This window comes from Chlamydotis macqueenii, chromosome 8 (genome assembly GCF_036417535.1).
Source record: "Chlamydotis macqueenii isolate bChlMac1 chromosome 8, bChlMac1.mat, whole genome shotgun sequence".
In the NCBI taxonomy this organism is placed as follows: Eukaryota; Metazoa; Chordata; class Aves; order Otidiformes; family Otididae; genus Chlamydotis; species Chlamydotis macqueenii.
Genome location: NC_141563.1, coordinates 21,982,404 through 22,003,955, shown reverse-complemented (window position 1 = coordinate 22,003,955; position 21,552 = coordinate 21,982,404). Strand labels below are relative to the sequence as shown.

At 38.4% G+C, this 21,552-nt stretch overlaps 1 protein-coding gene across 1 annotated transcript in view; it reads right to left on the bottom strand.

Annotated features, from left to right (window-relative positions):
• COL24A1 (collagen type XXIV alpha 1 chain) overlaps window positions 1-21,552 on the bottom strand; it is a 143,341-nt gene that overhangs the window by 19,141 nt on the left and 102,648 nt on the right. The window contains exons 32-47 of the mRNA XM_086754112.1: window positions 21,380-21,433; window positions 18,639-18,692; window positions 17,554-17,607; window positions 17,293-17,346; window positions 15,938-15,991; window positions 15,244-15,351; window positions 12,204-12,257; window positions 11,700-11,807; window positions 10,290-10,343; window positions 9,450-9,503; window positions 8,387-8,443; window positions 6,566-6,619; window positions 5,568-5,621; window positions 5,408-5,461; window positions 3,214-3,267; window positions 1,544-1,651 (exon numbers count right to left, since the gene is read on the bottom strand). Of these exons, the coding sequence (XP_086610238.1) occupies window positions 1,544-1,651; window positions 3,214-3,267; window positions 5,408-5,461; window positions 5,568-5,621; window positions 6,566-6,619; window positions 8,387-8,443; window positions 9,450-9,503; window positions 10,290-10,343; window positions 11,700-11,807; window positions 12,204-12,257; window positions 15,244-15,351; window positions 15,938-15,991; window positions 17,293-17,346; window positions 17,554-17,607; window positions 18,639-18,692; window positions 21,380-21,433 (1,029 nt within the window). The remainder of the gene's footprint in view (window positions 1-1,543; window positions 1,652-3,213; window positions 3,268-5,407; window positions 5,462-5,567; window positions 5,622-6,565; window positions 6,620-8,386; window positions 8,444-9,449; window positions 9,504-10,289; window positions 10,344-11,699; window positions 11,808-12,203; window positions 12,258-15,243; window positions 15,352-15,937; window positions 15,992-17,292; window positions 17,347-17,553; window positions 17,608-18,638; window positions 18,693-21,379; window positions 21,434-21,552) is intronic.

The following is a 21,552-nucleotide window of genomic DNA, read 5'->3' as shown; positions in this document are numbered from 1 at the left end:
TGTTTTCAAGAAGAAGGAACTCCAAATCAAGAAAAAAAATGAGACCACATTCCCACAGAAACAATCAAAATTCAACATGCTTATTGATAAATACCAGACATACTGATAATACGACTGTGTACACTCTGTAGGGTTTCATATACAATAACTTTACCATATCAAGAAAGATCAGAATATTTGTTACGAAAATGTATGAGAACATCAGAATATAAACAAAAGCAACTATTTTTAATGAAAAAATGTGTTACCGAGTACATGGAGTTAAGCCAATTTTGACATGTTAAAAGTACAAAATGAAAATTTGCTACCATCCAAATGAATGTTTCTGTGATGTCATTTAGTAGAAATATATACACACATATATATCTCTCTTTCATATTTCATATGACATTCTGTTAATCATTTATAGAAATAAATATGAAATAGGAATTTTATATTAAATACGATTTTTCAGGGCTTTTGAATGTGGTACTGTGGCTTATAGCCTGATGGGCTGACAAACTTACATAGCAAAAATTCTGTTATTTTAATTAATTGTGCCAAAAATCAGTTAAAAGCCTCTCTTTATTACAAATTGTAACACTACAGAGTAATGGAGTTTTTTTAATATGAAAGATGAAATTTTGAGTGGAAAAGCAGAATTGTAACAGTTCTTTAGGGTGATACTCCTAAATCCAACTCCAAAGAATTTTTAAGTCCTTGAAAGAGGTTCAGTGGACATTAGCTGAAACTGGAGAGGCTCTGACAGGGTACATCTGCCCCCTACGGGTAACTTGTTTAATTTTCTCTTTGTTCAACCCGATAGGACATTCATACTTGTAACAGTGCCTCATTCGGCACCTTGAATAATTCCTAACACCAAACCTAACTTGGCATCCCTTTATAGCAATTGCTTGTCCATCTAACTAGAACTACTGAGAAATACCGTACCTGAAATCAAAGTGATCAGACTTTCAACAATGACAACAACTAAAGGAATTTTCTCCCTTCTCTCTGGAGTAAGTGAAGAGCTGTGTCACTGCTCTCAGAAGCAGCAGGTCACCACCCTTGGCCCAAAGCAAACAACAGAAAGACAAAAAAACCTGTTTCCAAGAATGTTCCGAGGTACCTCAGGTAACTAATACTCTTCTTCATTGGTTTTGGGCAAAGCTTCAGAATTGCTTAGGTAGGGAGACATAGGTTACCAATTCAAATACAATAAGGAAAATATGGGATTTCCTCAGGGGAAACAGTCTCCGTTGGGGTCCGTGGCTCATTTTTGGGAACACAGGTGTGAAGCCTCTCTCATTAAGAAAGCATTTTCACTTAGCTGTAGTTACTACTAACATATGCTAAAGAAATAGTTCTCTCACAGCACATTGCCCTTATGCTACCTTTACATCCTGGCCAGAATATCAGGAGCAAAAGAGAAAGAAAACAAGAATTGGTCTCATTTTCAAGACGCTCAAGCAACTGAGAATGGTTCCTTCTGTTTAAAGACTATAAGCTTAGAAAGTCTGTAATGCCAAATGGCATAAACGGGGCAATGTTGAAAGCAACTTACCTTAGGGCCAGACTTCCCTGACAGCCCAGGCTTGCCAGGGTTCCCAGGAATGCCTTCTGCTCCAGGGTACCCGACTGCTCCTTTCTGCCCTGCTGGCCCCGGTTTTCCCTTGAAACAAATTCAAATCAAATACAGCACTGTTGGCTCTCTTCATCTTCACCATCACAGAACTAGATTTCAGTCACAGTATTTCCTAAACTCCACATGATAACAGGCCCAGTGACATGAATACTTGCAGAGGGAGCTCTGAGTCAGGATGTTTGGTTTATAATGCTATTGGCTTAACCTTAGATCTGCTTGTTGTGGGCTCCGAGCAACTTCAGCTGAAAGGGAGCCGACCCGTCTGCGTGACAGGCCTGGAAGACAGCTGAGAGTGTTGCTTTGTAAACTGAAGTAAGGAAACCTAATAAAATTATCTATTTATCCCTGTAAAAAGCCCAACCATATGTCTTTTCAGCCTTCACTTTACTAGACACTCTGTATTGTACATTTACAAAATTATGCTGTTCAAATTCAAATACATCAAATATACATATAAACTTCTAATCAGACAAGTTTGTGCATTGCTATACTTGCACAGAAAAGCCTCATGTCACACCCACCAAAGGAACAGTGATTTTTTTCTTTACAATCATTTCCCTTTAGACTAACATACACTGTCTTAATGGGCTTGGAGTTCTGCAGTTATCGCTGCATTTCTCAGAAATGTAAAACATGCTAACTGTAACACATCTCATTTAAAAAAGTATAGTTAACAACAGCCAAAAAGAACATAAGCAGCATGCTGTCTTAATCTTATTTCTAACTTCTGGTTGCTGAAATATCTTGCACTTGGGATGTGCTTTGAGACTTCCTCAAGTTCCAGTTTTACTGTCGCCTTCTCGCTTTTCCGTGTCTTGCCTTTCCCCTCCTTGCCTTCAAGAGGCTCTTGCACTCTGCCCACCTTCACAAGATCTGTGAAGCAGCTGCATTTCTCTGGTTACTGACAATGTTTTGATGTAAGGTAGTAAGTTATTTACAATATGTGCTTGTGCGGTATTATTTATTAGGGGACCAAAATAGCTTGATGCATTTTGTCCTTGGTTATGTTTATAGAACACTTACTGCTTCCTGCTCTTTCGTCTCCCTCAGGGAGAAAGGGATGCAAGTTAGCTTCTCTACATTAACTCAAGAAAGAGTATTAAAAAATTCAGCTCAAGGCAAGCGAGAGAAAGAAGGAAACCTGAAGGGATCTGCCAGCCATATCCATCATGGACATACAGATGCAGGCTTCCGTAGGCTGCAGCTGTTCACAGAGCTGATGGGAGCCAGGAGTGAACAGTAGTACAGCTCTGTGCATGTAGTGTGATGACTTGCACATGGACTACAAGCCACATGCAAAAATGACCTAATGAAGTAACTTTACAAGTGTGAAGGACCTTGTTGTTATATTAGCTGCACTTCACTTCCATTTGCTGAGTAAATTACTAAAATTCAGTAAAATTTAATATAGTTCGAAAATTATTCTTCTTTTCACAGGGGTTCCTTTACACTTCCTGGATAATAACAAGGTTCTTTAGAGTAAGCGTAAGACCTTCTGGTATCACTGGCGTGATTCAATTTTGGTTTTATTAGTTATTATTTTCTTTGTTTTACAACCTGAAGATAGACTGTAGAATTTTGTTACTTACAGGAATTCCAGGTTTGCCTGCCTGACCCGTTGCTCCTTTCTTCCCTGTGGGTCCCTAAAAGTTACAAATAGTTGTGAACTGAGAAACATCTCAAATTCAATCCCCTAAGAAGAGCTGTAAATTGTTCCCCTCTAGTACGCATGTTCACATTGCCTGGCTTTGGACCAGATTATTTCCATTTCAAGAGACAGCAGAAAGTTTTTCAAGTAGAAGTGAATATATTTTTGGTAGAATGGTCTATATTTTTCCCTTTCCCCAAGTGGTAAAGTGTAGTTTTCAGAACTTGTTCAAGAACTATAGGCAAAAAAATGTTTTTCACTGGCAATTCTGGCAATTTCTCCTCTATCAGCCACACCTCTGTAAGGAAGTACACTTCTACAGCACTACGGAAGTCTGGAAAAGTAGGTAATTTAGATGCACTGAGAGTATGTGGAAGAGAACACTCAAAAACAGTTGTGTCACATATGGGAAAATTCTTTTTACCTAAGATATACACAAGAGAGAAAATTTACTTAAAATCAGACTTCTTTTGGTCTTGACTGATCTCGGAATATGTAGTCTTAGAAAACTGAATGATTCTGATTGCAGATAACTATTGTAAGTGGTTTAGTGACACAGAAGGCCAAGCACCAAGGAAGAAAAGCTCAGAATGGGTCAAAAGCATCTCAGAAATCTTTGTTTATAGGATATTCTTCACAGAATATAAAGGTTTATGGCATTAATTTTATCCTGCCTCGAAAAGATACAACCACTTGGACAGCAGGGACAAAAATAATACTTGTTAGCATAGATCAAGTAGAAAAAAGCTTCCAAGATTTTCCAGATTAATTATTTTAAACACTGTTCTTAAAGCAAAAGTGATGCTAAACTATTGTCATGCAATATTTCCTAATATACAATAAACTGAAAAAGCTAAGGTCATTGTAACTGTACATGTTTTATAATTAATGTAAATATGATAAAATCAGCAATTTTTTTTTTTCTGTTCCTTAATTTAATGCCTATTTGTTAAGAAAGACACGAAAAAAGTCCACCAATCAGAACTGGAATGTCTATAGTCAAATAACTTTATATTGTTTTCATTAAAATTTCTGAATGCATATAAAGTAAATCCAGACAATTCAGCACTGCAGTTTATGGGATTGGCTTTGTAAGGCTTGCTATAGCAGCACCAGTCATGCCACTGGAGTCAGGACTGTATGAATGTTTGGACTATTAACATTTTTGCATAAACTTTAGGTTCTTATGGGTTGCTCCAGGCTCGATATTGGTTCCATATTTGCAAATGGCAGTTTTAATCTTAGGGGCATTTGCAACACAAAGAAAACATTCTCCAAGGCAAAGACAGAGGAATAACTGATTTTATCCTGTGCTGTGAATAGTCTGTCAAAGGCAATATATCTGAGCCCGTGGCTAGAGTAAACGCTGACAATGTCTTCACATCATGTTTCCTTTCTGTTGCCCTCCATTCCTAATGTACTACAGATTCTTGTACTTACCTACAAAATTTTGAAAGTCTGACAGAGTTGTGCTATGGAACTTCTCAGACAAAAATATCTCATTTAAGTTGCAATGGCAACTGGTATTCTAAGAAATCTTTCAGCCTAAATGTTTTTAAATGTCAAAAGCTAATGAAATTCACCCCATGGGAGAATATAAAATACTTCTGTCAAATTTCAACACACTGTAAAAAGATGAACTATTATTACTAAAGGAAAATATTTAGTCTTTGATCTTTATCATTACTTGCTCTGTCATTATTCCTCTACTATTCTGAAGCAAATTCCTTGTTGCTAGGTCTCTCTGAAAATTCAGTGTAGTGCAGTGCAGTACCAGGAGGCTTCATTTACAGATCAGAGCAGTAAAATCCTGGGTGTCTTCAAGACCTAGTTTGCCACAAGGAACTCCATTTAGGGTATAACTGAATATCACTCAAATGTTTCCAAAAGAGCCTCTTATAATGCTTTATATCACTCCAAAGTAAAACCACTTACCTATCAAATAACACATATTTACTATCCTAGATCATTATGCAATTTTCCATTCTATATTTTTATTGCTCCTGCAGGTATGAAAAGGAAACTCAAACACTGAGATTTAGCCTTATATAACAGTTTTCCAAGGATAGTCAGTGAACAGTAAAAACATACAAATTCTGATCAAGTGCAGTTTTGCTTTACTTTTTTCTACTTACTTCTGAACCTCTTTCTCCTTTTGGTCCTTGCTCTCCCAATTCACCTGGCTCTCCCTTTGGAAAGAGCATATATTAAATAAACAAAAAGAATCATTTGAATGCAGATGAAAACACATTTTCAATAGCCAATAGAGAAATCTCACTTGTTTGAAACACTTACTGGGGGCCCCTGTTGTCCAATAGGTCCTCTAAGCCCTGGAAGGCCTATATGACCCTGAGAAGCAGAAAATACAACATATTTCAATACAAGTAACTCAGGGCATCATGCTCAGTGAGCTACAGATATTCTTGTAAAGCGCATCTTGGGAGGTGCTGGGTGGCCCCAGCTTCATTGACGTGACCTAGAGAAAGCATGCTCAGCTCTCCTGAGATCAGACCTTAGGGAGCTTTTCTTCATGAAACTCTCTACTCTAAATGGCAAGTGGGAATTACATACTGTTTAAACACTTCTGTACTTCTGTAAGGACAGATCGTATTAAGTTCATTGATTTATTACTACGTCTATCTGTATTATCTATGTAACTTAAACAGGATATTCTGTGTCAAGGACTGTTTCTTTTGTATTTCAGCAAACAAACTACATCAGTGATTAGCATGAGTTACCATTCCATTTGTATATGCTGAAAGACTGAATACAATTAATGAATAATTATTAGCATTATATTTACAAAGAAATAGCGCTTAAATTTCAGAGAAAAAGATTAATTCATTCAGTATGAAAGGGACCTCTTGAGATTATGCAGTGCAACTCCCCCTTCTCAAACAGGACCAGGTAAAAAAGGTTGTCCAGGACCATGTCCAGCCAGGTTTTGAGTATTTCCAAGGATGGAGTTTTTGCCCTTTGCCTCTTGTCCTTTCACTGGAGACTACTGAGATGAGTTTGGCTCCTTCACCTTCATTCCTTCCTTCCCAGCAGGGGAAATCACATCGAAATCACCCAAGCCTTCACTTCTCCAGTTCACAAATCCCAGCTCTCTCAACTTCTCCCCATATGAAAGATGCTTCAATGTGTTCTAAGAGCTCATCAGTGCAGTGAGGCATCAGCAAGTGCATCTCTGCACACTTGTGAGAGAAGACGATACTTCTTGCTGCATTACTCTATATGTATGCATAGCATGTCATCTTCAGATAAAAAGAATAAAAAGCAGAAGGTACTACCTTGTAGCCCTCATCACCAGGTTCTCCTCTATCTCCACGTTCACCACTAGGACCCTAGATAGAAAACCAAAGAGCAAATATAACAGCTGAACTGAAATAATGCTGCAGTGAAGTACAAAAAGAAAGCTGAGATTTTTGTCAAAACAGAGTAACCAATGAGATGGATCTGAGGATTACAAATATTAAAGTTAGCTTGTCTAAGGGAATAAACATTTTTTTTCCAAACAAAATGCATTGCAGTCAGACAGTAGACACTGTCTAAAATATTTTGTAACTGAAGCCTAAAAGCTAAAAGATCTTATATGGGCATAAATGATACAGGAGTATTAACCTCAGTAGAACTTCTCCAGGTTTATACTCATATATCTATCTATCTATCTATGTATATATCTCTGAATTAAAAATCTTCCCAAATAAGTGAAGATACTTTGTTTTTATGACATGGGAGGAAAACTCTCTTATGGTTTCTGCAAGATAATACATGAAAAATTGGCTTATTTTCTGAAATTATTTGCTGTACTCAGAATCTGTTTTAATTTTGCAGTTCATCATAATAAAAAATGCAATTTCAATCCCTCAGCATGCCTCACACATATGAGAATTGCAGAGGAGCAGAGGGAATAGCATGATTTTTGGGAGTCGTGTGGTTCTTCCTGCTACATTCAGACACCTCACTAGCTCTACTTTAGAGAAAGTCCCTTATTCCAGTCCCACAAGAAATGGGATTTTTCTCCAGGATTTTAACTCTCATTGCAGCAAATGGACCAAATCTCAGTCAAAGGAAAAATGATGGGATATGAATCATGCCCAGAGAAAGTAAGAATGGCCAAGACGTTCCAAAAGACATCCAGCCAGTCATTGGATGAAATAATAAGGGATTGCCTTTTACCAACCTGTCTTAAGTAAAGGCACATAATGAAAAACTGGGCAGCATCACTAACTGCAATGTATCTTTACAGTTCACAAATGAATAGATTAGCCACTTCTAGTGCATATCCACCAATAGATACTATTATGCAACTGCTTGTACACTTTACAGGGTTTCAGCAGCCTCATGGCATGTTTCCTGGAGGGAATCCGCAAGGTGGAAAGGCCCTGCTTGCAACATCTGAGCAATCAGTATTACAGAGTCAGTTTGGCTACAACAGAATTGGCTGGAGTTCCTTCTCTCATGCAGTTCCTAATTAAGTTAAGAACCTAGTCCAGACTCTGTCTTCAGTTACATCAGGGTCTTACAGTCTTGGCTTTGAAGAGGTGAGGTATAAATATTAATGTTAGTCTAAAGAGAAGTAGGCTCTACAATATTACTTCTGGCACAACCAAAGTCTGTACATGAAACACTTTTAGTAAGATTTTAAGATGGATTTTCTTTTTTTTTTTTCGGACATATTCATAGTTGCTGCAGAGAAATACCCCAACAAATTTCATAAAAATGAGATTACAAAATGCAATGCTCTCTGAATTAGCTAAATTAGCTTTGCAGTGATAATGAAATAAGTCAAAACATATTTCGGGTTAGTAAAGCAATTAGGTATAATTAGGGATAAATACAGAGGGTAAAATTCTGTTCCCAAATGTGCTCTTATAAACACAAACTAATGGCATTAGTGTAATTAAACACAGGGCACATACTCTTAAGCAGGAAAGAGCATACGATTGCATTTTTCAGAGAGGGATTACTGATTAAAGGACCATCAGTTTACATTTTTGTACAAGGGGGTGCTGACTCCTTTACAGTGATGTAAAGGTTCAGAAAGAGCTTGCATTGTCTCTTGTCTTGAGCGGCACTAATATAATTTTTTTTGAGAACAAAAGACCTACTGGTTCACCTATGGGCCCAGGTGGTCCAAGAACTGTATTGTCTTCGCCTGGGTAACCCTAAAACAAAGGTAAGTATTGCAAATATTAACTTTCTACAATCCACACATTTTCAACTGCTAATAAACAGCCAGAAAGCATAGTATATAGATGCTAGAAGTTAATATGATGCTTATGATTCTAATACAGTGGAAATGGTAACTCCATTTTAACATTTAGGATTAAAAAAACTAAGTATTTTCTCTGTTCTCAAAGGCAACTAAAGTATTTGAAGAATGTCTATGTAATCATTTATTTAATGAAAAAAAGGATAAACAGGATATTTGACAGGAGGAAAAAAGCATGTCTTCCACTGTTTTGAGAAATATACGTAAAATAGACAAACAAGTGTACAGAAGACTCCAACAATCAGTCTGAACTCTATTAAATTTTAAATATGAAACAACTGCCATCCAAACTAATAGACAAAAAGTTATTAATTCCAGATGATATTTAGCAATATTTAATGCAAAGAGGCTCACCTTTGAAATATAATTAAGGGTTTCCAAAGTGCAAAGTGCTTTTTCAGAAGTGACCCAGCAAGATAGACATCTAGGTCCCAACAGTTTAGTTTTCAATTATTGTTTCTGAAAATTATATCAGAATCTATTTATAACATTATCACTAATTGCCAAGCACAGACCTTTGTCTATCTTACTTCAACTTTCAGCACAATCTGTAGATGTACTCACAGGCTTAAAGCTAAGTAAATACTTGGCCGGTTCTGCACCAACTATTTCTGTCAGCAGTGCTCACTAAGGGCAGTGGTGCTATCTGATACAATAGAATGTGTTTCTTACAGTAGGTACCTTGTGTTTTAAAAACCTGAAACATTTCAACTGTACAATTCAGAACCCTGCCTCTGAATTATCCATTTCCCCAGTTTTGCATTTCTTTGCATATTCTTTCACAATACTAATAAATATTGCAGACGGTGGCTTTTGCTGCACACTGTGGAAAACAAAACCATCAGTAACATTTCCTCCCTTTATACACAAACTGTAAGACATATAATCCATCTTCATACCTTTTCTCCTTTGGATCCTGGAGGCCCTGGGGGCCCTGGAGGACCCTGGTGACCCTAAAGAAGCAAAAAAAACCCAAATGAATTCCAAACCAAATAATTAAAGAAATAATTAATTCCAAACTTTTTTTTTAGCTGCTTGTTACTCTTATTTCTTTTGCTGCTTGCTAACAATGTTAAATAGTAATGTGGCACAAAATTAATGGGCCCAGGCAGAAAATACATTGTGTGCAGTAAAAGCTCTGTGCACAGTGGGAAACCAAAGGTTCTGGCAAGGCTTGATGCAGGTGAGGGGAGCCGGGCTGGTTCTTGCTTCAGAGTTAGGGTCAATGAGGGAAGTTTCTGCTCAGAAAAAAAAAGAGGTCTGGTCTGTAAGAGCAGGACTCAATCCATCCATGATTATGATCATAATTATTTTTCAGTGAAAGCCACAATATCTTTATGTCCTTCAACTATCCTCATTCAATCAGCTTCTGTTACTGAAAAGGCAATGGCCTGGCCAGACCATAAGCCTAGGTGGTGGCATTTGCTGAGCTCTTTTCACAATCAATAGCTGCAGCAGTTTTACAGGAACTTTACTCACAAAGGGTGAGATACATTGGACAAACAAGGGTTTAAAGTCTATGGTAAAAACCAACTCACAAAAAACATTCATCATTGCTTAAGGCTAACATTTCTGAGTAGGCAACTAACTAATGTCTCACTAACATAGGTGAGTACCTGACACTCTTAAAGATATTTGTGTCTTCTAGATAGACATCCCTCTGATATATTTGAAAATATTTAGGGTACCACAGACTTACTTAGGGATATGTGTGTACATGAATTCAGTAGAAAACTCACCACATAACCTGGAATTCCTGACTCTCCTTCAGGTCCCATTCCTCCTAGATGTCCCTGTCAAATGCAATAATCAGTGATAAAAAAAAATGAGCTCCCTTGTAAAACATTACAACAACACATACTTTATAAAGTTATCACTTGGAAAAATCTTAAAATATTGAGATTTGAGAACCACAGACAATATCCTTGTTAGGTCCAATTTAATTTGGCAAAGAATACTAGGCTTTTCCCTGTTCTGAGGAAACAATGGTCAACATTTTCAATCCTAACCTTATTATCCCTATGCATAATTAAGATCAAAAGGATCTCAGATTTCAGAGGTGCAGAGAAACTCTATTTATAAATGCTAAGTATGTCAAGAGAAGCTGAGGTGGTCCTCACCTTAGGAAGTTGAGTTCAAGTCCTCTTGAAAATATTGGCCATTAGATAGTTACTTCTGTACTTTGTGTGTTCAGGGATAGAGTTCTGTATTCAGTGGCCACAGGATTGGGCCCCGGACCCGTGAGATCACACTGCCTCACTAGTGTGGAGGCTGCATGTCCCTGTGCATCTGGCACACAGTGTGGAGCAAGCTTGGGGAGCTCATGTCGAGAGGAGCTCATAAAATTGATGGAAATACACTTAATTCAGTTAACTTTGGATCAGGTTCCCATTCAACAGGAGTAGCAGTCTTCATCTGAAGTACTTTGTTTCAGCTATGGGCATATTTTATGTAATAGCAAACCCCATGATTTCATGGGACAAGGGGTAATAGTTTTAAACTAGAAGAGGACAAGAGGTAATGGTTTTAAACTAAAAGAGGGTAGATTTAGACTAGACACAAAGGAAAAAAATACGATGAGGGTGGTGAAGCACTGGAACAGGTTGCCCAGAGAGGTGGTAGATGTCCCATCCCTGGAAACATTCAAGGCCAAGCTGGATGTGGCTCTGAGCAACCTGATCTAATTGGGGATGTCCCTGCTCCTTGCTGGGGGTTGGGCTGGATGACCTTTAAAGGTCCCTTCCAACCCAAACCATTCTATGATTTCTGTTCTTGAAACTGGAGAGGTTTAAGAAACAGCCACAACAGTGAGGTTATATGTGGACTATGGGGCATGAGTATTGCATGGCATGCCCTACCATCCTGCTGCTCTGACTGTCAGATCAGGAACCTGACCAGAGCATGAGATTACTCCCTCCAGGTCCACGGCCCGGCTTTCTGTCTGGAAAGGTGCACAGGCTCATTCTGATGCTGAAAGACCAGGGTATGCATCCTGACACACAGGCTGGGAAGGTCACTACCTGCATCTCCAGCTACCACAAAAAATATTCGTGTGTGCTACAGCTGTGACTCGCCCCTTCCCACGGAAAGACATGATTCTGCTAAACCAGAAATACGCGAGCTTTTAAATAAGCATGTTTTGTACGAACCAAGGGACCTCGAGTTCCTCTTGTGCCTTTGGGACCAATTTCTCCAGGTTGGCCAGAGTTACCAGCAGGTCCAGTTTCTCCAGGTGGCCCCAGCTGCCCCTTTTCCCCCTGTTGGAGTTATTGTATTTAAAATAATAAGTATATAATGGCATTATTTAATAGGAGTATTACATTTACATGTCATTCACTGTAGTTCTTAGAATGTCTGAACCCAGAACTCTGCAGTGAAAAAAAAAAAACTCTGCTAAAGACTTTTTTTTTTGTTTTAGTGAAAGCTTAACATTTTTTGATAATAGCAGAAACTGTTCCGAGTTGCAAAATCATATCCTGATACAAATTTAAATTTTTTAAGTTCCTGAATGTTATTGACTGCAGAATGATGACATTTTTAATTGCTATGGCTAGCATAAACCATGGATAGACCTTGTTCAATGGAATTATTTCGTAATGTAAATTTGAGTTTCAGATAAAAGGAAATGAATTGGGGAAGATGAAAAATACTACCTTCTTTCCTAAACGGCCCCTCTGACCTGGATTTCCCGGTGTTCCTTCAGGACCCTGTACATTTATTAGGGAGAGAAAAAGAAATTGTTGAGAAAGGCCCTGGAAATATGTTTAAACTCTGCTCCAAATTGGATAACTGAGCAGGCTTTTGTAATGCAGAGAGCTGGGAGGAAAAATCTCATTAACTGTGGTTGTGAGCAAGTTAGTAGGACTGTTTCAAGTTACAGCATAAATAAGCAAGCAAACATCAGGGATCACTTACCAAACTAGTGAAAATGCATTGAAAACTGGGGGAAAACTCCAATAAATCTTGTCCCTAAACAAAATATTACTTTAGGAATAAAATTGCTTCAAGACAACCACTGGATTTAGAGAAATACTATACACAACCAGAGGAAAACTAAGAAAACTTCGGGGCTGGCAAGTGTGAAGAGCAGGGCCCTGGCACAATGTGCTGCAGAGCAGAGACCTAACTCAGTAAGCGCTGGTGCCTACCACTGCCCGTCTCTTGGTGACTGTGTAATGGGTGTGCTGCCTGCAGATGAAGGGCGCTATGCAGCTACTGCCCATCTTGCCAAAGGGCTGGATGTGCCCACTGCTCACCAGTTTCAATTTACCCAAAAGCTCTGTGAGGTAATTTAGATTCAGTTTTGGATAAAGGAAGATATATTTGGGGTTTTCTGAGTCATTGTGGTGATAAGTCAGAATAAATATAGTTTAAACTGATTTGTGAAGCTCTTTTGTTGCTTTGTAAGCTTTTGTTTAAGGAAAATATAGTATTACTCTCACCTTCAATAAAACCCTGAGACAATTGATTATAGGAAACCGATTTAGACCAGGATGTTGTGATCTGTCTACATCCCTAGAAGGAGGTCAAACCAAAACCATGATATGAACACTCCCAGATGTCAGGGAGGATGAACGGGGATGGAGGCAGCTCTGCAGCCGCCTTTGGAATGCGTGGAACAGAAATGTGAAAAATCCCCCGCTAACCACATCCTCCCAAACATGGAATTGCCAGACTCACTTGTCTCACTGAGACACAGAAGCACTGCTGATGTTGTTTACTGTATACAAGCATAATTACATACAACCTAGATATGCCAGGGCTGAGTTGTTTTATGATAATTTCAATGTATGAAACTTCTGAGCTTCTCCAGAACTGCCAACCCCAAAGAGAAAAAGAAAAGTCAAGGTGATACATTGGTGTCAGAAACAAAAATTGTTCTGTAGCGCACTAACTGTGCTGACAACTAAAAGAGTATTTTTTCCTTCAGTAGGAGAGGAGTTCACTGTTAAGAACCCAGGAGAGCCAATTGTAACACTGATGCTTAGAGGACAGAGGGGACAGTACTCACAGCCGTTGACAGCTGGCCCTCCAACTAATGTTTACTCAGACTCCATCATCACATAAGAGCTACAGAGAAGGCAGCCAGAGGACTGTGAATGAAAGCATGATGATTTTCAGTAAGGGAATCTGATGTTTGACTTGAGGTTACATACTTGCTTTGGAAACTGTGCTCCAAAATATTATTTCACATTAAGAAGTTGTATAAAAGTTCAGCAAAATAGGCTTTATAGATGGATTTTAGTAGCTAGGAGTGATGCCAGAACAAATATGCAACCTGATCTAACAATGTTGACTATGGATCCCAATGATCGTTTACTGTTTGACTTGTGTGTGCTTGCTGCCATTTCTCTCCATCTGCAATCTCTGTTTCAGTTGTCTATGGCAACTGGTGCTCTCATGATACGTTTATTTAATTCCTTTCACAGAGGCACCAAAATGTAGTTAAAGAATAAATGCCTTTTAAGTACAAAATGGAATAATGAAAATCTTTCCTTCTCTTCTTTCCTTACTTTTTATAGTATATGCCTCATTACAGGATGATTGACAGGATAAGAAGAGAAGGTCCGCCAAAGGCATGACATCATACCACAGCATCGAACTATCATCCAGAGCAGCGCTGCCTGGCATGACAGACCCTCATTTCTGGAAGTCAGTTCCAGCGTAGGATGGACAGCATCCATAACATTGTCTTTACAACACAGTGGCAGCAGTGTAGAAAGATAACTGTTAGGAAAGGCAGGCCATCCTCTGATGGCAACTAATCAGGAATCAACAGCACAAATAATTTGGATTATCCAATATCTATCACGTGATACTGGTTTTAAGTCACTTTTGACCTGCCACATATTCCTTACCAGAGAAGGTGCTATAATCCATACCAATCCTTCAAGAAATCCTGTGCTGTTGGTATCTGTGCTGCAATCATTTTGTAACTAAAGAAATCTCAGTGTTCAGGATATCACTTTTTTTTTTTCTAGAAATGTTATTTTCAGACCTTCCTTTTGTTGTTAAGGTTTATTAAAAGGAATCACAGTTACACATGTATGTGGTAAGAACATTAGGACAAAATCTTAAATTGAAGCCAAACCCTTGTGTGCTCTAAGGTCTAATGCTTCATTATTTACAAGCTGCTCAAAATGGCTGTTCTTTGCCGCAAGGAATTTTTAATCTAAAATAAAAAACAGATAGCCCTGGGACAGTAAACAAAGCCATGGGTAGGGAAAGAGATACAAAACAATGAAAGATCTTACAGCACAATTTATGGTAGTATATGTATCTTGCCAACTTCTTTGCATGTTCTTACAATTTAAAGAAGGAGATTGAGATTGCTCACATTCTCCAAATGAAGGTGAGGATAGAGACTAATGACAGAAGGTTGCTGGGTGATGAGAGATCTGAAGTGAGAGGCTCCAGGTTGTGTGGTGTATGTGTCTGGGTGACAAGTGGTGAGGAACCACTAGCTGCTATGAGGTCCCTGATTTAAGATAGGAAAAACACTTGTCTCCTCTCTCTATCAATCCTGAAAAGCTGAACCACATAGAAAAATGAGGCAAGCTAATTTAAAGATGGTCATCTCTAATTGCAATAGAAATCAGAAAATTAAAAAAAAATGAAAGAAGCAAAGTTAAAAAGATAATAATTACAAAAAGCAAATTAACAAAAAGTCCACTTAAACCTGAAAACACTTACAGGAATGCCCATCATGCCAGGTTCACCAGGAGGTCCAGCAATTCCTGGTAACCCCATCTCTCCTTTTTCACCACCTTCTCCAAGAAGTCCTTGGTCTCCGGGGTCTCCCTAAAACAAAGCAAAAAAAAAAAAAAAACAAACCAAAAACCTCAGTCAAGCTGCTGCTACAGCATTATTTACTCTTGAGAAAAGTGAATTTTGAATCTTCAAGTTTGACAAAAAGCACACTAAAACTAGTCAAATTCAGAACAGGCTCCAAGTTAGGGTAAAGCCCTTTCTATCTCATTCATACACTGCTACAGCCAGATTTTGCATCATCCATCACCAACTACCTGAGGGTGTCCTCTGTGACATCCTCTGGCCTGGCACCTGGCACAGTCCCCGGCACAGCATTGATCCGATACAGGGAGTGGGGCAGCCTTGGGCTCGCTCTCCCCAGCATGATAGTCACCATAGAAATAAGCTGTACTCAGTTCTCCAGCTTGCATTTCTCTGTCAAGCCATTCAACTTTGCAGCACTTGCAGGGCAGATATGTGCCTAAAAGGCACAGGAAAGCCTATAATGTACAGGGCCTCCTGTGTTAAAACTGGGCTCAACTGGGCTCTGTTGACCTGGTGAAATATGAGAAAAAAAAATATTTGGGTCCTTAAGCTAGTATGACTACCTTACATCTGCTATAAAAACTGAATGTACCTTTGGGCCATCTTTTCCTTGAACACCATCTTCTCCTGGAGGTCCTGGTTCACCCTAACAGAAAGGAACAAAGTCATTGCCTAAATTTCTTGACATAGCAGTATCATCTTGGAAGAGATGAGACTAGTTTTACACATGTTTATTATCTTTTGGACAACTTTTATGCTGCTGTTGTACTTTATATGTCTTCATTTTTCACTGATTTACACCAAGTCACAGTTCTGTGAATCTTGAACACAGGAAAACATAGATGATGACCAACATTACAAAAATGAGGCAATGCTATATCCATACAACACTGGAGATTTGGACAGTAGCACTGAGATTGTTTGCTTGCAGAGTACACAACATGTAATTACAGTAACCTCAAAAATATATCTATTCCATCCTGAAACTTTAACATTTATGTGGATAACTACTATATTGGTATGTTCAGTGACTCAGTTTAGGGCCATGAAAAACTCATCATTTCCCAACAGTATCAGCACCACGGCATTTTAGAATATTTGCCTTTCTTAGGTAAAAACACTGGCAACTTGCAACTTTTGATGCAGACAGTAAAGAAGTAAATACAAGCTGCCCTATACCAATAACATAGGATTTCAGACATAGTGGTATGGTTAAGTCCAGAGCATCCACTGTGGACCAGTACCAGGAATGACTTTTCTCCAATGACAGGCAGAACTGTGGAATGCACCTTGCTTGACATTTTGGGCAGGAAGAAAAGATGACAGCACGGAGCTAATGGAACAAGAGAGCTCAATGGTAAGGCTTAAGTCTGAAAGGATATAGCTTATGCTCTTTTAATAGCGTCCTGGATTAAATCTGCCTTCAACACGTCAAAAAGTTTTTTTTCATCCTTCAAAGGTAGGCAACTGTTTGGGTCAGATGAGGAGTGTAAGACACACAGGAAGAATAAGTAGGGGCACAAGTACTCGGTAAAGTTAAGTGCCCAATGAGCCATCCACACCACCAGAAGCAAAGCAGCTGCTGTAGATGGTGGTACAGAGAGACACCCTGCTCTGCTGAGACTATAACACTTCCATTATCCCACCTCTCACAGCATTATTGTGTGCTGTAAACCTAACAGCTGGGCTGGACACCCTTGAATTTACCTCATGGTCAACCACTCGTTCATGTCTCTCAGTGACATGAGACACTTAGATAGAAATATTTCAACATTATAATCAATAGTCTTTTTAACTTGCTGCAATATTACAAATTATTTTTAAAAGGTGGCAGAAAACAGCTTCTTACTGAATTCTTCTGATAAATCAAGGTTTTTCAGCCTGCATTTCTGCTGCATTTGTAACATACTTTCCTTTTTTGGAAAAAGATTTGCATCCATAGCTTACCCTTAAACCTTGGTCGCCTGGTTCTCCAGCCTTTCCAGTAGGTCCGATGTCTCCCTGGAATATCACAAGAAAAACAAATGATTGGATTTTAAGGAACAATATACCTAACAAAGACGCGGTTTATGTATAATGCAGTCATAATGGCAATAACAATGTTTCTTAATGGCTCATTTCCTGTATCACTATCTACTCGGCTAATGAATTAGATCACTCTCATTTGCTTTTATGGAAATTTGAAAATGTAAACAGCTCAACACTTACCTTTGGGCCTGGTTCTCCCTGCAGGCCAGGTTCTCCTTCAGGGCCAGGAGGTCCCTGTATGGTACAAGAGCTACAGTTACATATGGTCACCAATAATAATTTTGCAATCACCAAATAGTACAACCAAAATTGAAGCAGAAAAATGGCATGAGAAACTGGGAAAGATGCATGTCTGAAAAATCAAAATTAAGACAACACAGTTCTTTGGTCTTTAGTAAAGCCCATTAGAAGAAAAGAAAGGAGGATATTGGAGGAGTTCAGGAACTGCACTGTGGATCAGGAATGTTTTGAAGACTCAGCAGTACCACTAAGACTGTAAGATTCATCATAAATTACTAGCAGGCTAAGCAATCATCTATCTTTTGCAAATCTGACTGACAACTTCATCACTGTTTATGCTTGGAGCCAAGTACATAGAATCTTTGGAGAACAAAGCCCTTTTTGGAGTCTTCAGCTCTTAAAGAGTTAATGATATCAGATTACTTCTTGTAAAGTTTACATTTAAATCTTTTTTTAATAGTCAGAAGACTGATGAGCCAAATCCCTCCTGTTCTGAGCGAGCTCATCCCTCAGCTACTTCATTGCAAATTCTGTCATATTTATTTCAAAGAGATATTAAAAACAAAGAAAAAATACAAGGCAAAGCTAGGAAGAAGGCTGCTTGCAGCTGCGTTTTTTAATCTACCATTTGCAAGAGCATATGATTAATGCTGTTGCACTGTTTAACTGCAAGCATAATGGTGCTTCCAGAAAAAAAAAAAGAAAAGGAAAAAAAAAGAAAAGGAAAAAAAAAGAAAAGAGAAAGAAAGAAAAGAGAAAGAAAGAAAAGAGAAAGAAAGAAAGAAAAAAAAAGAAGAGTTGTTTGCTCAACTAAATATTCACCTTCTAGGTTCAGATGTCATGAAGTAAGAGAGTGCTCATAATAGAAAAAGCTACTTACTTTAGACTTCTTTTGCTAATAGCTTTAAGTAAGATAGTCTCTCAGCAGCTCATGGTACTTAAAACAAAAGTTTCTAAACACATTGTCTAGGCTTATTAAATGGCTTGAGTATTTGTAATTACTATACAAACGATTAAAAGCTTACCTCAAACCCCACTTCTCCAACAGGGCCAGCGTCCCCTGGTAGTCCTCTTGGACCCTGGCATTAAACAAAATTTTGGATGCATCATTCAATTAACATTGAATTACGTTGTATAGTCTTGACTTTTGTCTCTTCAGAACTCTTCCAATTGGCAAAGAGAAGTGTATTTCATTGTCTTTCCTCCTGAATCCAACAGTGTATACAAGTAGCATGATGGCACACAGTAGTGAAGACCTCATTGCTGATCTTGACACACTGAAATAACAGATTTCAAATAATAGTAGAGATGTCTCTTCTTTCAGACCAAAAGTAAATTATTATCTAAACTAAGCTCTCTTCTTGATTAACTGAGACTTTGTTTAATTAAGGTTTGTTAGACTGTCTGGTTTGCTTTGTGGAAAAGCCTACAGTCTGGTATGGAATTAACTGAAAAAAAACTACTGTGTGCTTCACTATGGATTTAGCAATGTTTATGCAGGACAGTCACTGAGGTGCAATGGACTAAAGGTTGGAACCCTTTTGGTAATATTAGTGACTCTACTACGAGTATTTTCTTATAAGCCCTACCTTAAGTAATAAATTTATTGCAGTAACACTTAGGGATCTTTTCCTAAAGCAGCATGCTCAAATTCTCTGCACATTGGATTGTCCATCCCTGCTAACAGTGGGATGTGTGTGCTGGAGGGTAGAGGCTGCCTGTAACAGCTTACAGCTGATTCCATAGCCACTATGAATGTATGTCAAGACAAATCAACCCTCTGGATGTATCCAGTCTTTGAACTTTCAGAAAGTTCATATCCATTTACCCCTGGCACTTTGGCACTCAGCTGTGTTTAAGTACATTCTAAATTCAAAACATTTTGTTGATATATTATTCTCATGTAAAAGAAAGATGCTTTTACCTATATTTATGACAGAAACCTTTTAAGCAAATATTTACTTTTTGTGTTTCACTTACTTTTACAGACTATACATATGGTTTTGCTCCTCATGATGACTTGGCAGTGATAATGCAAGTATATTCTTCCCTTGTAATGACAATGTAGACTGCATATTACTGAAAGAATTTCAGCAGATGCATTTCTTTCACCCTATAGCTTAATTTAAGTGTGAACAACTGAAACTGCAGTTAATTCCCCATTGAGCATTTGCTTGGTCCTAAACTAAGTCCATCAGTTTTAGTTTGCGGGAACTCCATGGCATTCCACTAGGCAAGTATCCCAAAGCTTAAGTTTGATTCAGGAGTCAAGTATTTCTTCATAATATTTCCGTAGAGCTAAGTCTGCTGCACTGGTAATGTATCTTTCCCCTGAGACTTCCAGGGAACTTCAGAGTCCAAAAATTTAGAGCAATATAGGAACTCCTTTAAACCATTAACAATTTGAAAAAAAAGGACTTTACTGAAACATCTGACAAGCAGGTAGAGTGTAATTTACATCAAGCTTATTACTACAAATAGTTGTAATTGCTTAAGTTTCTCTGCTCCTCCAACAATAATTAGATTTTTTTTTTGCTCTGTGCAGAACTAGTCACAGGGCCAGAGAAACTGCTTTCAGCAGCTGTCTTCCAGGTAGTGACCAACTGATGGAAGATGAAATCAAGCTGCTTGAATATGCAGTAAAAAAGAGGCACATGTTTCATTTTTTAACATCTTGTGGCATTTTCATAACTTCTTTGTAGCTCCACAGACCATTTTCCAAAGACATTTTACTCTTTCAGCACTTGAAAGAAAAGGTACCCTGTTCGCAGGATAAGCTTTTCTTAGTTCTGACACGGCACATGTAAATTCTACAATGACGAGCACAACAGAAATGTAGGTTGTTCAAGAGTAGACCACTTAGATTAGATAAGGCCGATAGTCATTCTATACAAATACATATACTTGACCAGAAAATGTCAGGAATTTTATGTATAAGCCTTGCATTGTAAATGTTACAATGTGAAGATTAGATAAAATAAATGAAAGAGACAGGTTGACAGGAATCCAGTTATAACCATTAGAAAACACATTTTCTGTTGAAACATTTTGCCACTCCTACAGGTTGGCAGCTCAGGTTAAGTATGCAGTTATCTCCCAAGTCCTCCTAGGACAGCGCACACTTTCACTGTATTTATACAATCTGATCTAACCCCAGAGATAGCGATGCAATAGTATTCCTGTCATGGTTACACCTTGCAGCACTTTGCATATATTTGCTGCAGATTCTGCATGATCTCCTGTTACAATATTAACCACATAAAAGTGAGTGTGGCTTTGAAATAATAACAATCATAACAAGAATCCATCCAGGAGAGGAATGTCTGAGGTTTATTACAACAGTCTCCTTTTTTGTTGAAAATGTAACCTGCCAAATAGATGTGGTCCCTGAGTTCATGAATAACTATCCTAAAATTTGCCCCCAAAAATACCACTAATACCTGTATCGCACATACTTTCACACAATCCATAATGCAGATGTCTACCTCAATGCAGGGTAAAGCCCGATGATATTGTGGTCTGGATTCTGTCATGCTTTCTTACGCTGTACACCCCTTACTGCGGTGTTTCCCAACATGATTAACAGTCCTCCTTATGAAAAAGTTACTCTAAGCAAGGGAGGCAGACTCTAGCCCTGCAGTTTTGGAACAACAACCCCACAATTCCAGCTGGCCACACTGAATCTTTGTAAAACAGAGCCTGAGTTACCAGGGAATTCAGCATAATAAGTGGAAAAAATTTTAAGCAGGCATAAGGATCAACTTACTGGCTCTCCCATTGGTCCTCTGTCTCCTGTGGTTCCGGGAGGCCCAAGCAAGCCCTGGAAGATTAAAATAAAATTTACAAAAATCATTGGAAACAAGCTGTTTCATGTTCCGTGAAAAGCCACTTCCTCTCTTATTTCTGCTCACTCAATAACTTGCTCAGAAATACCCAAGA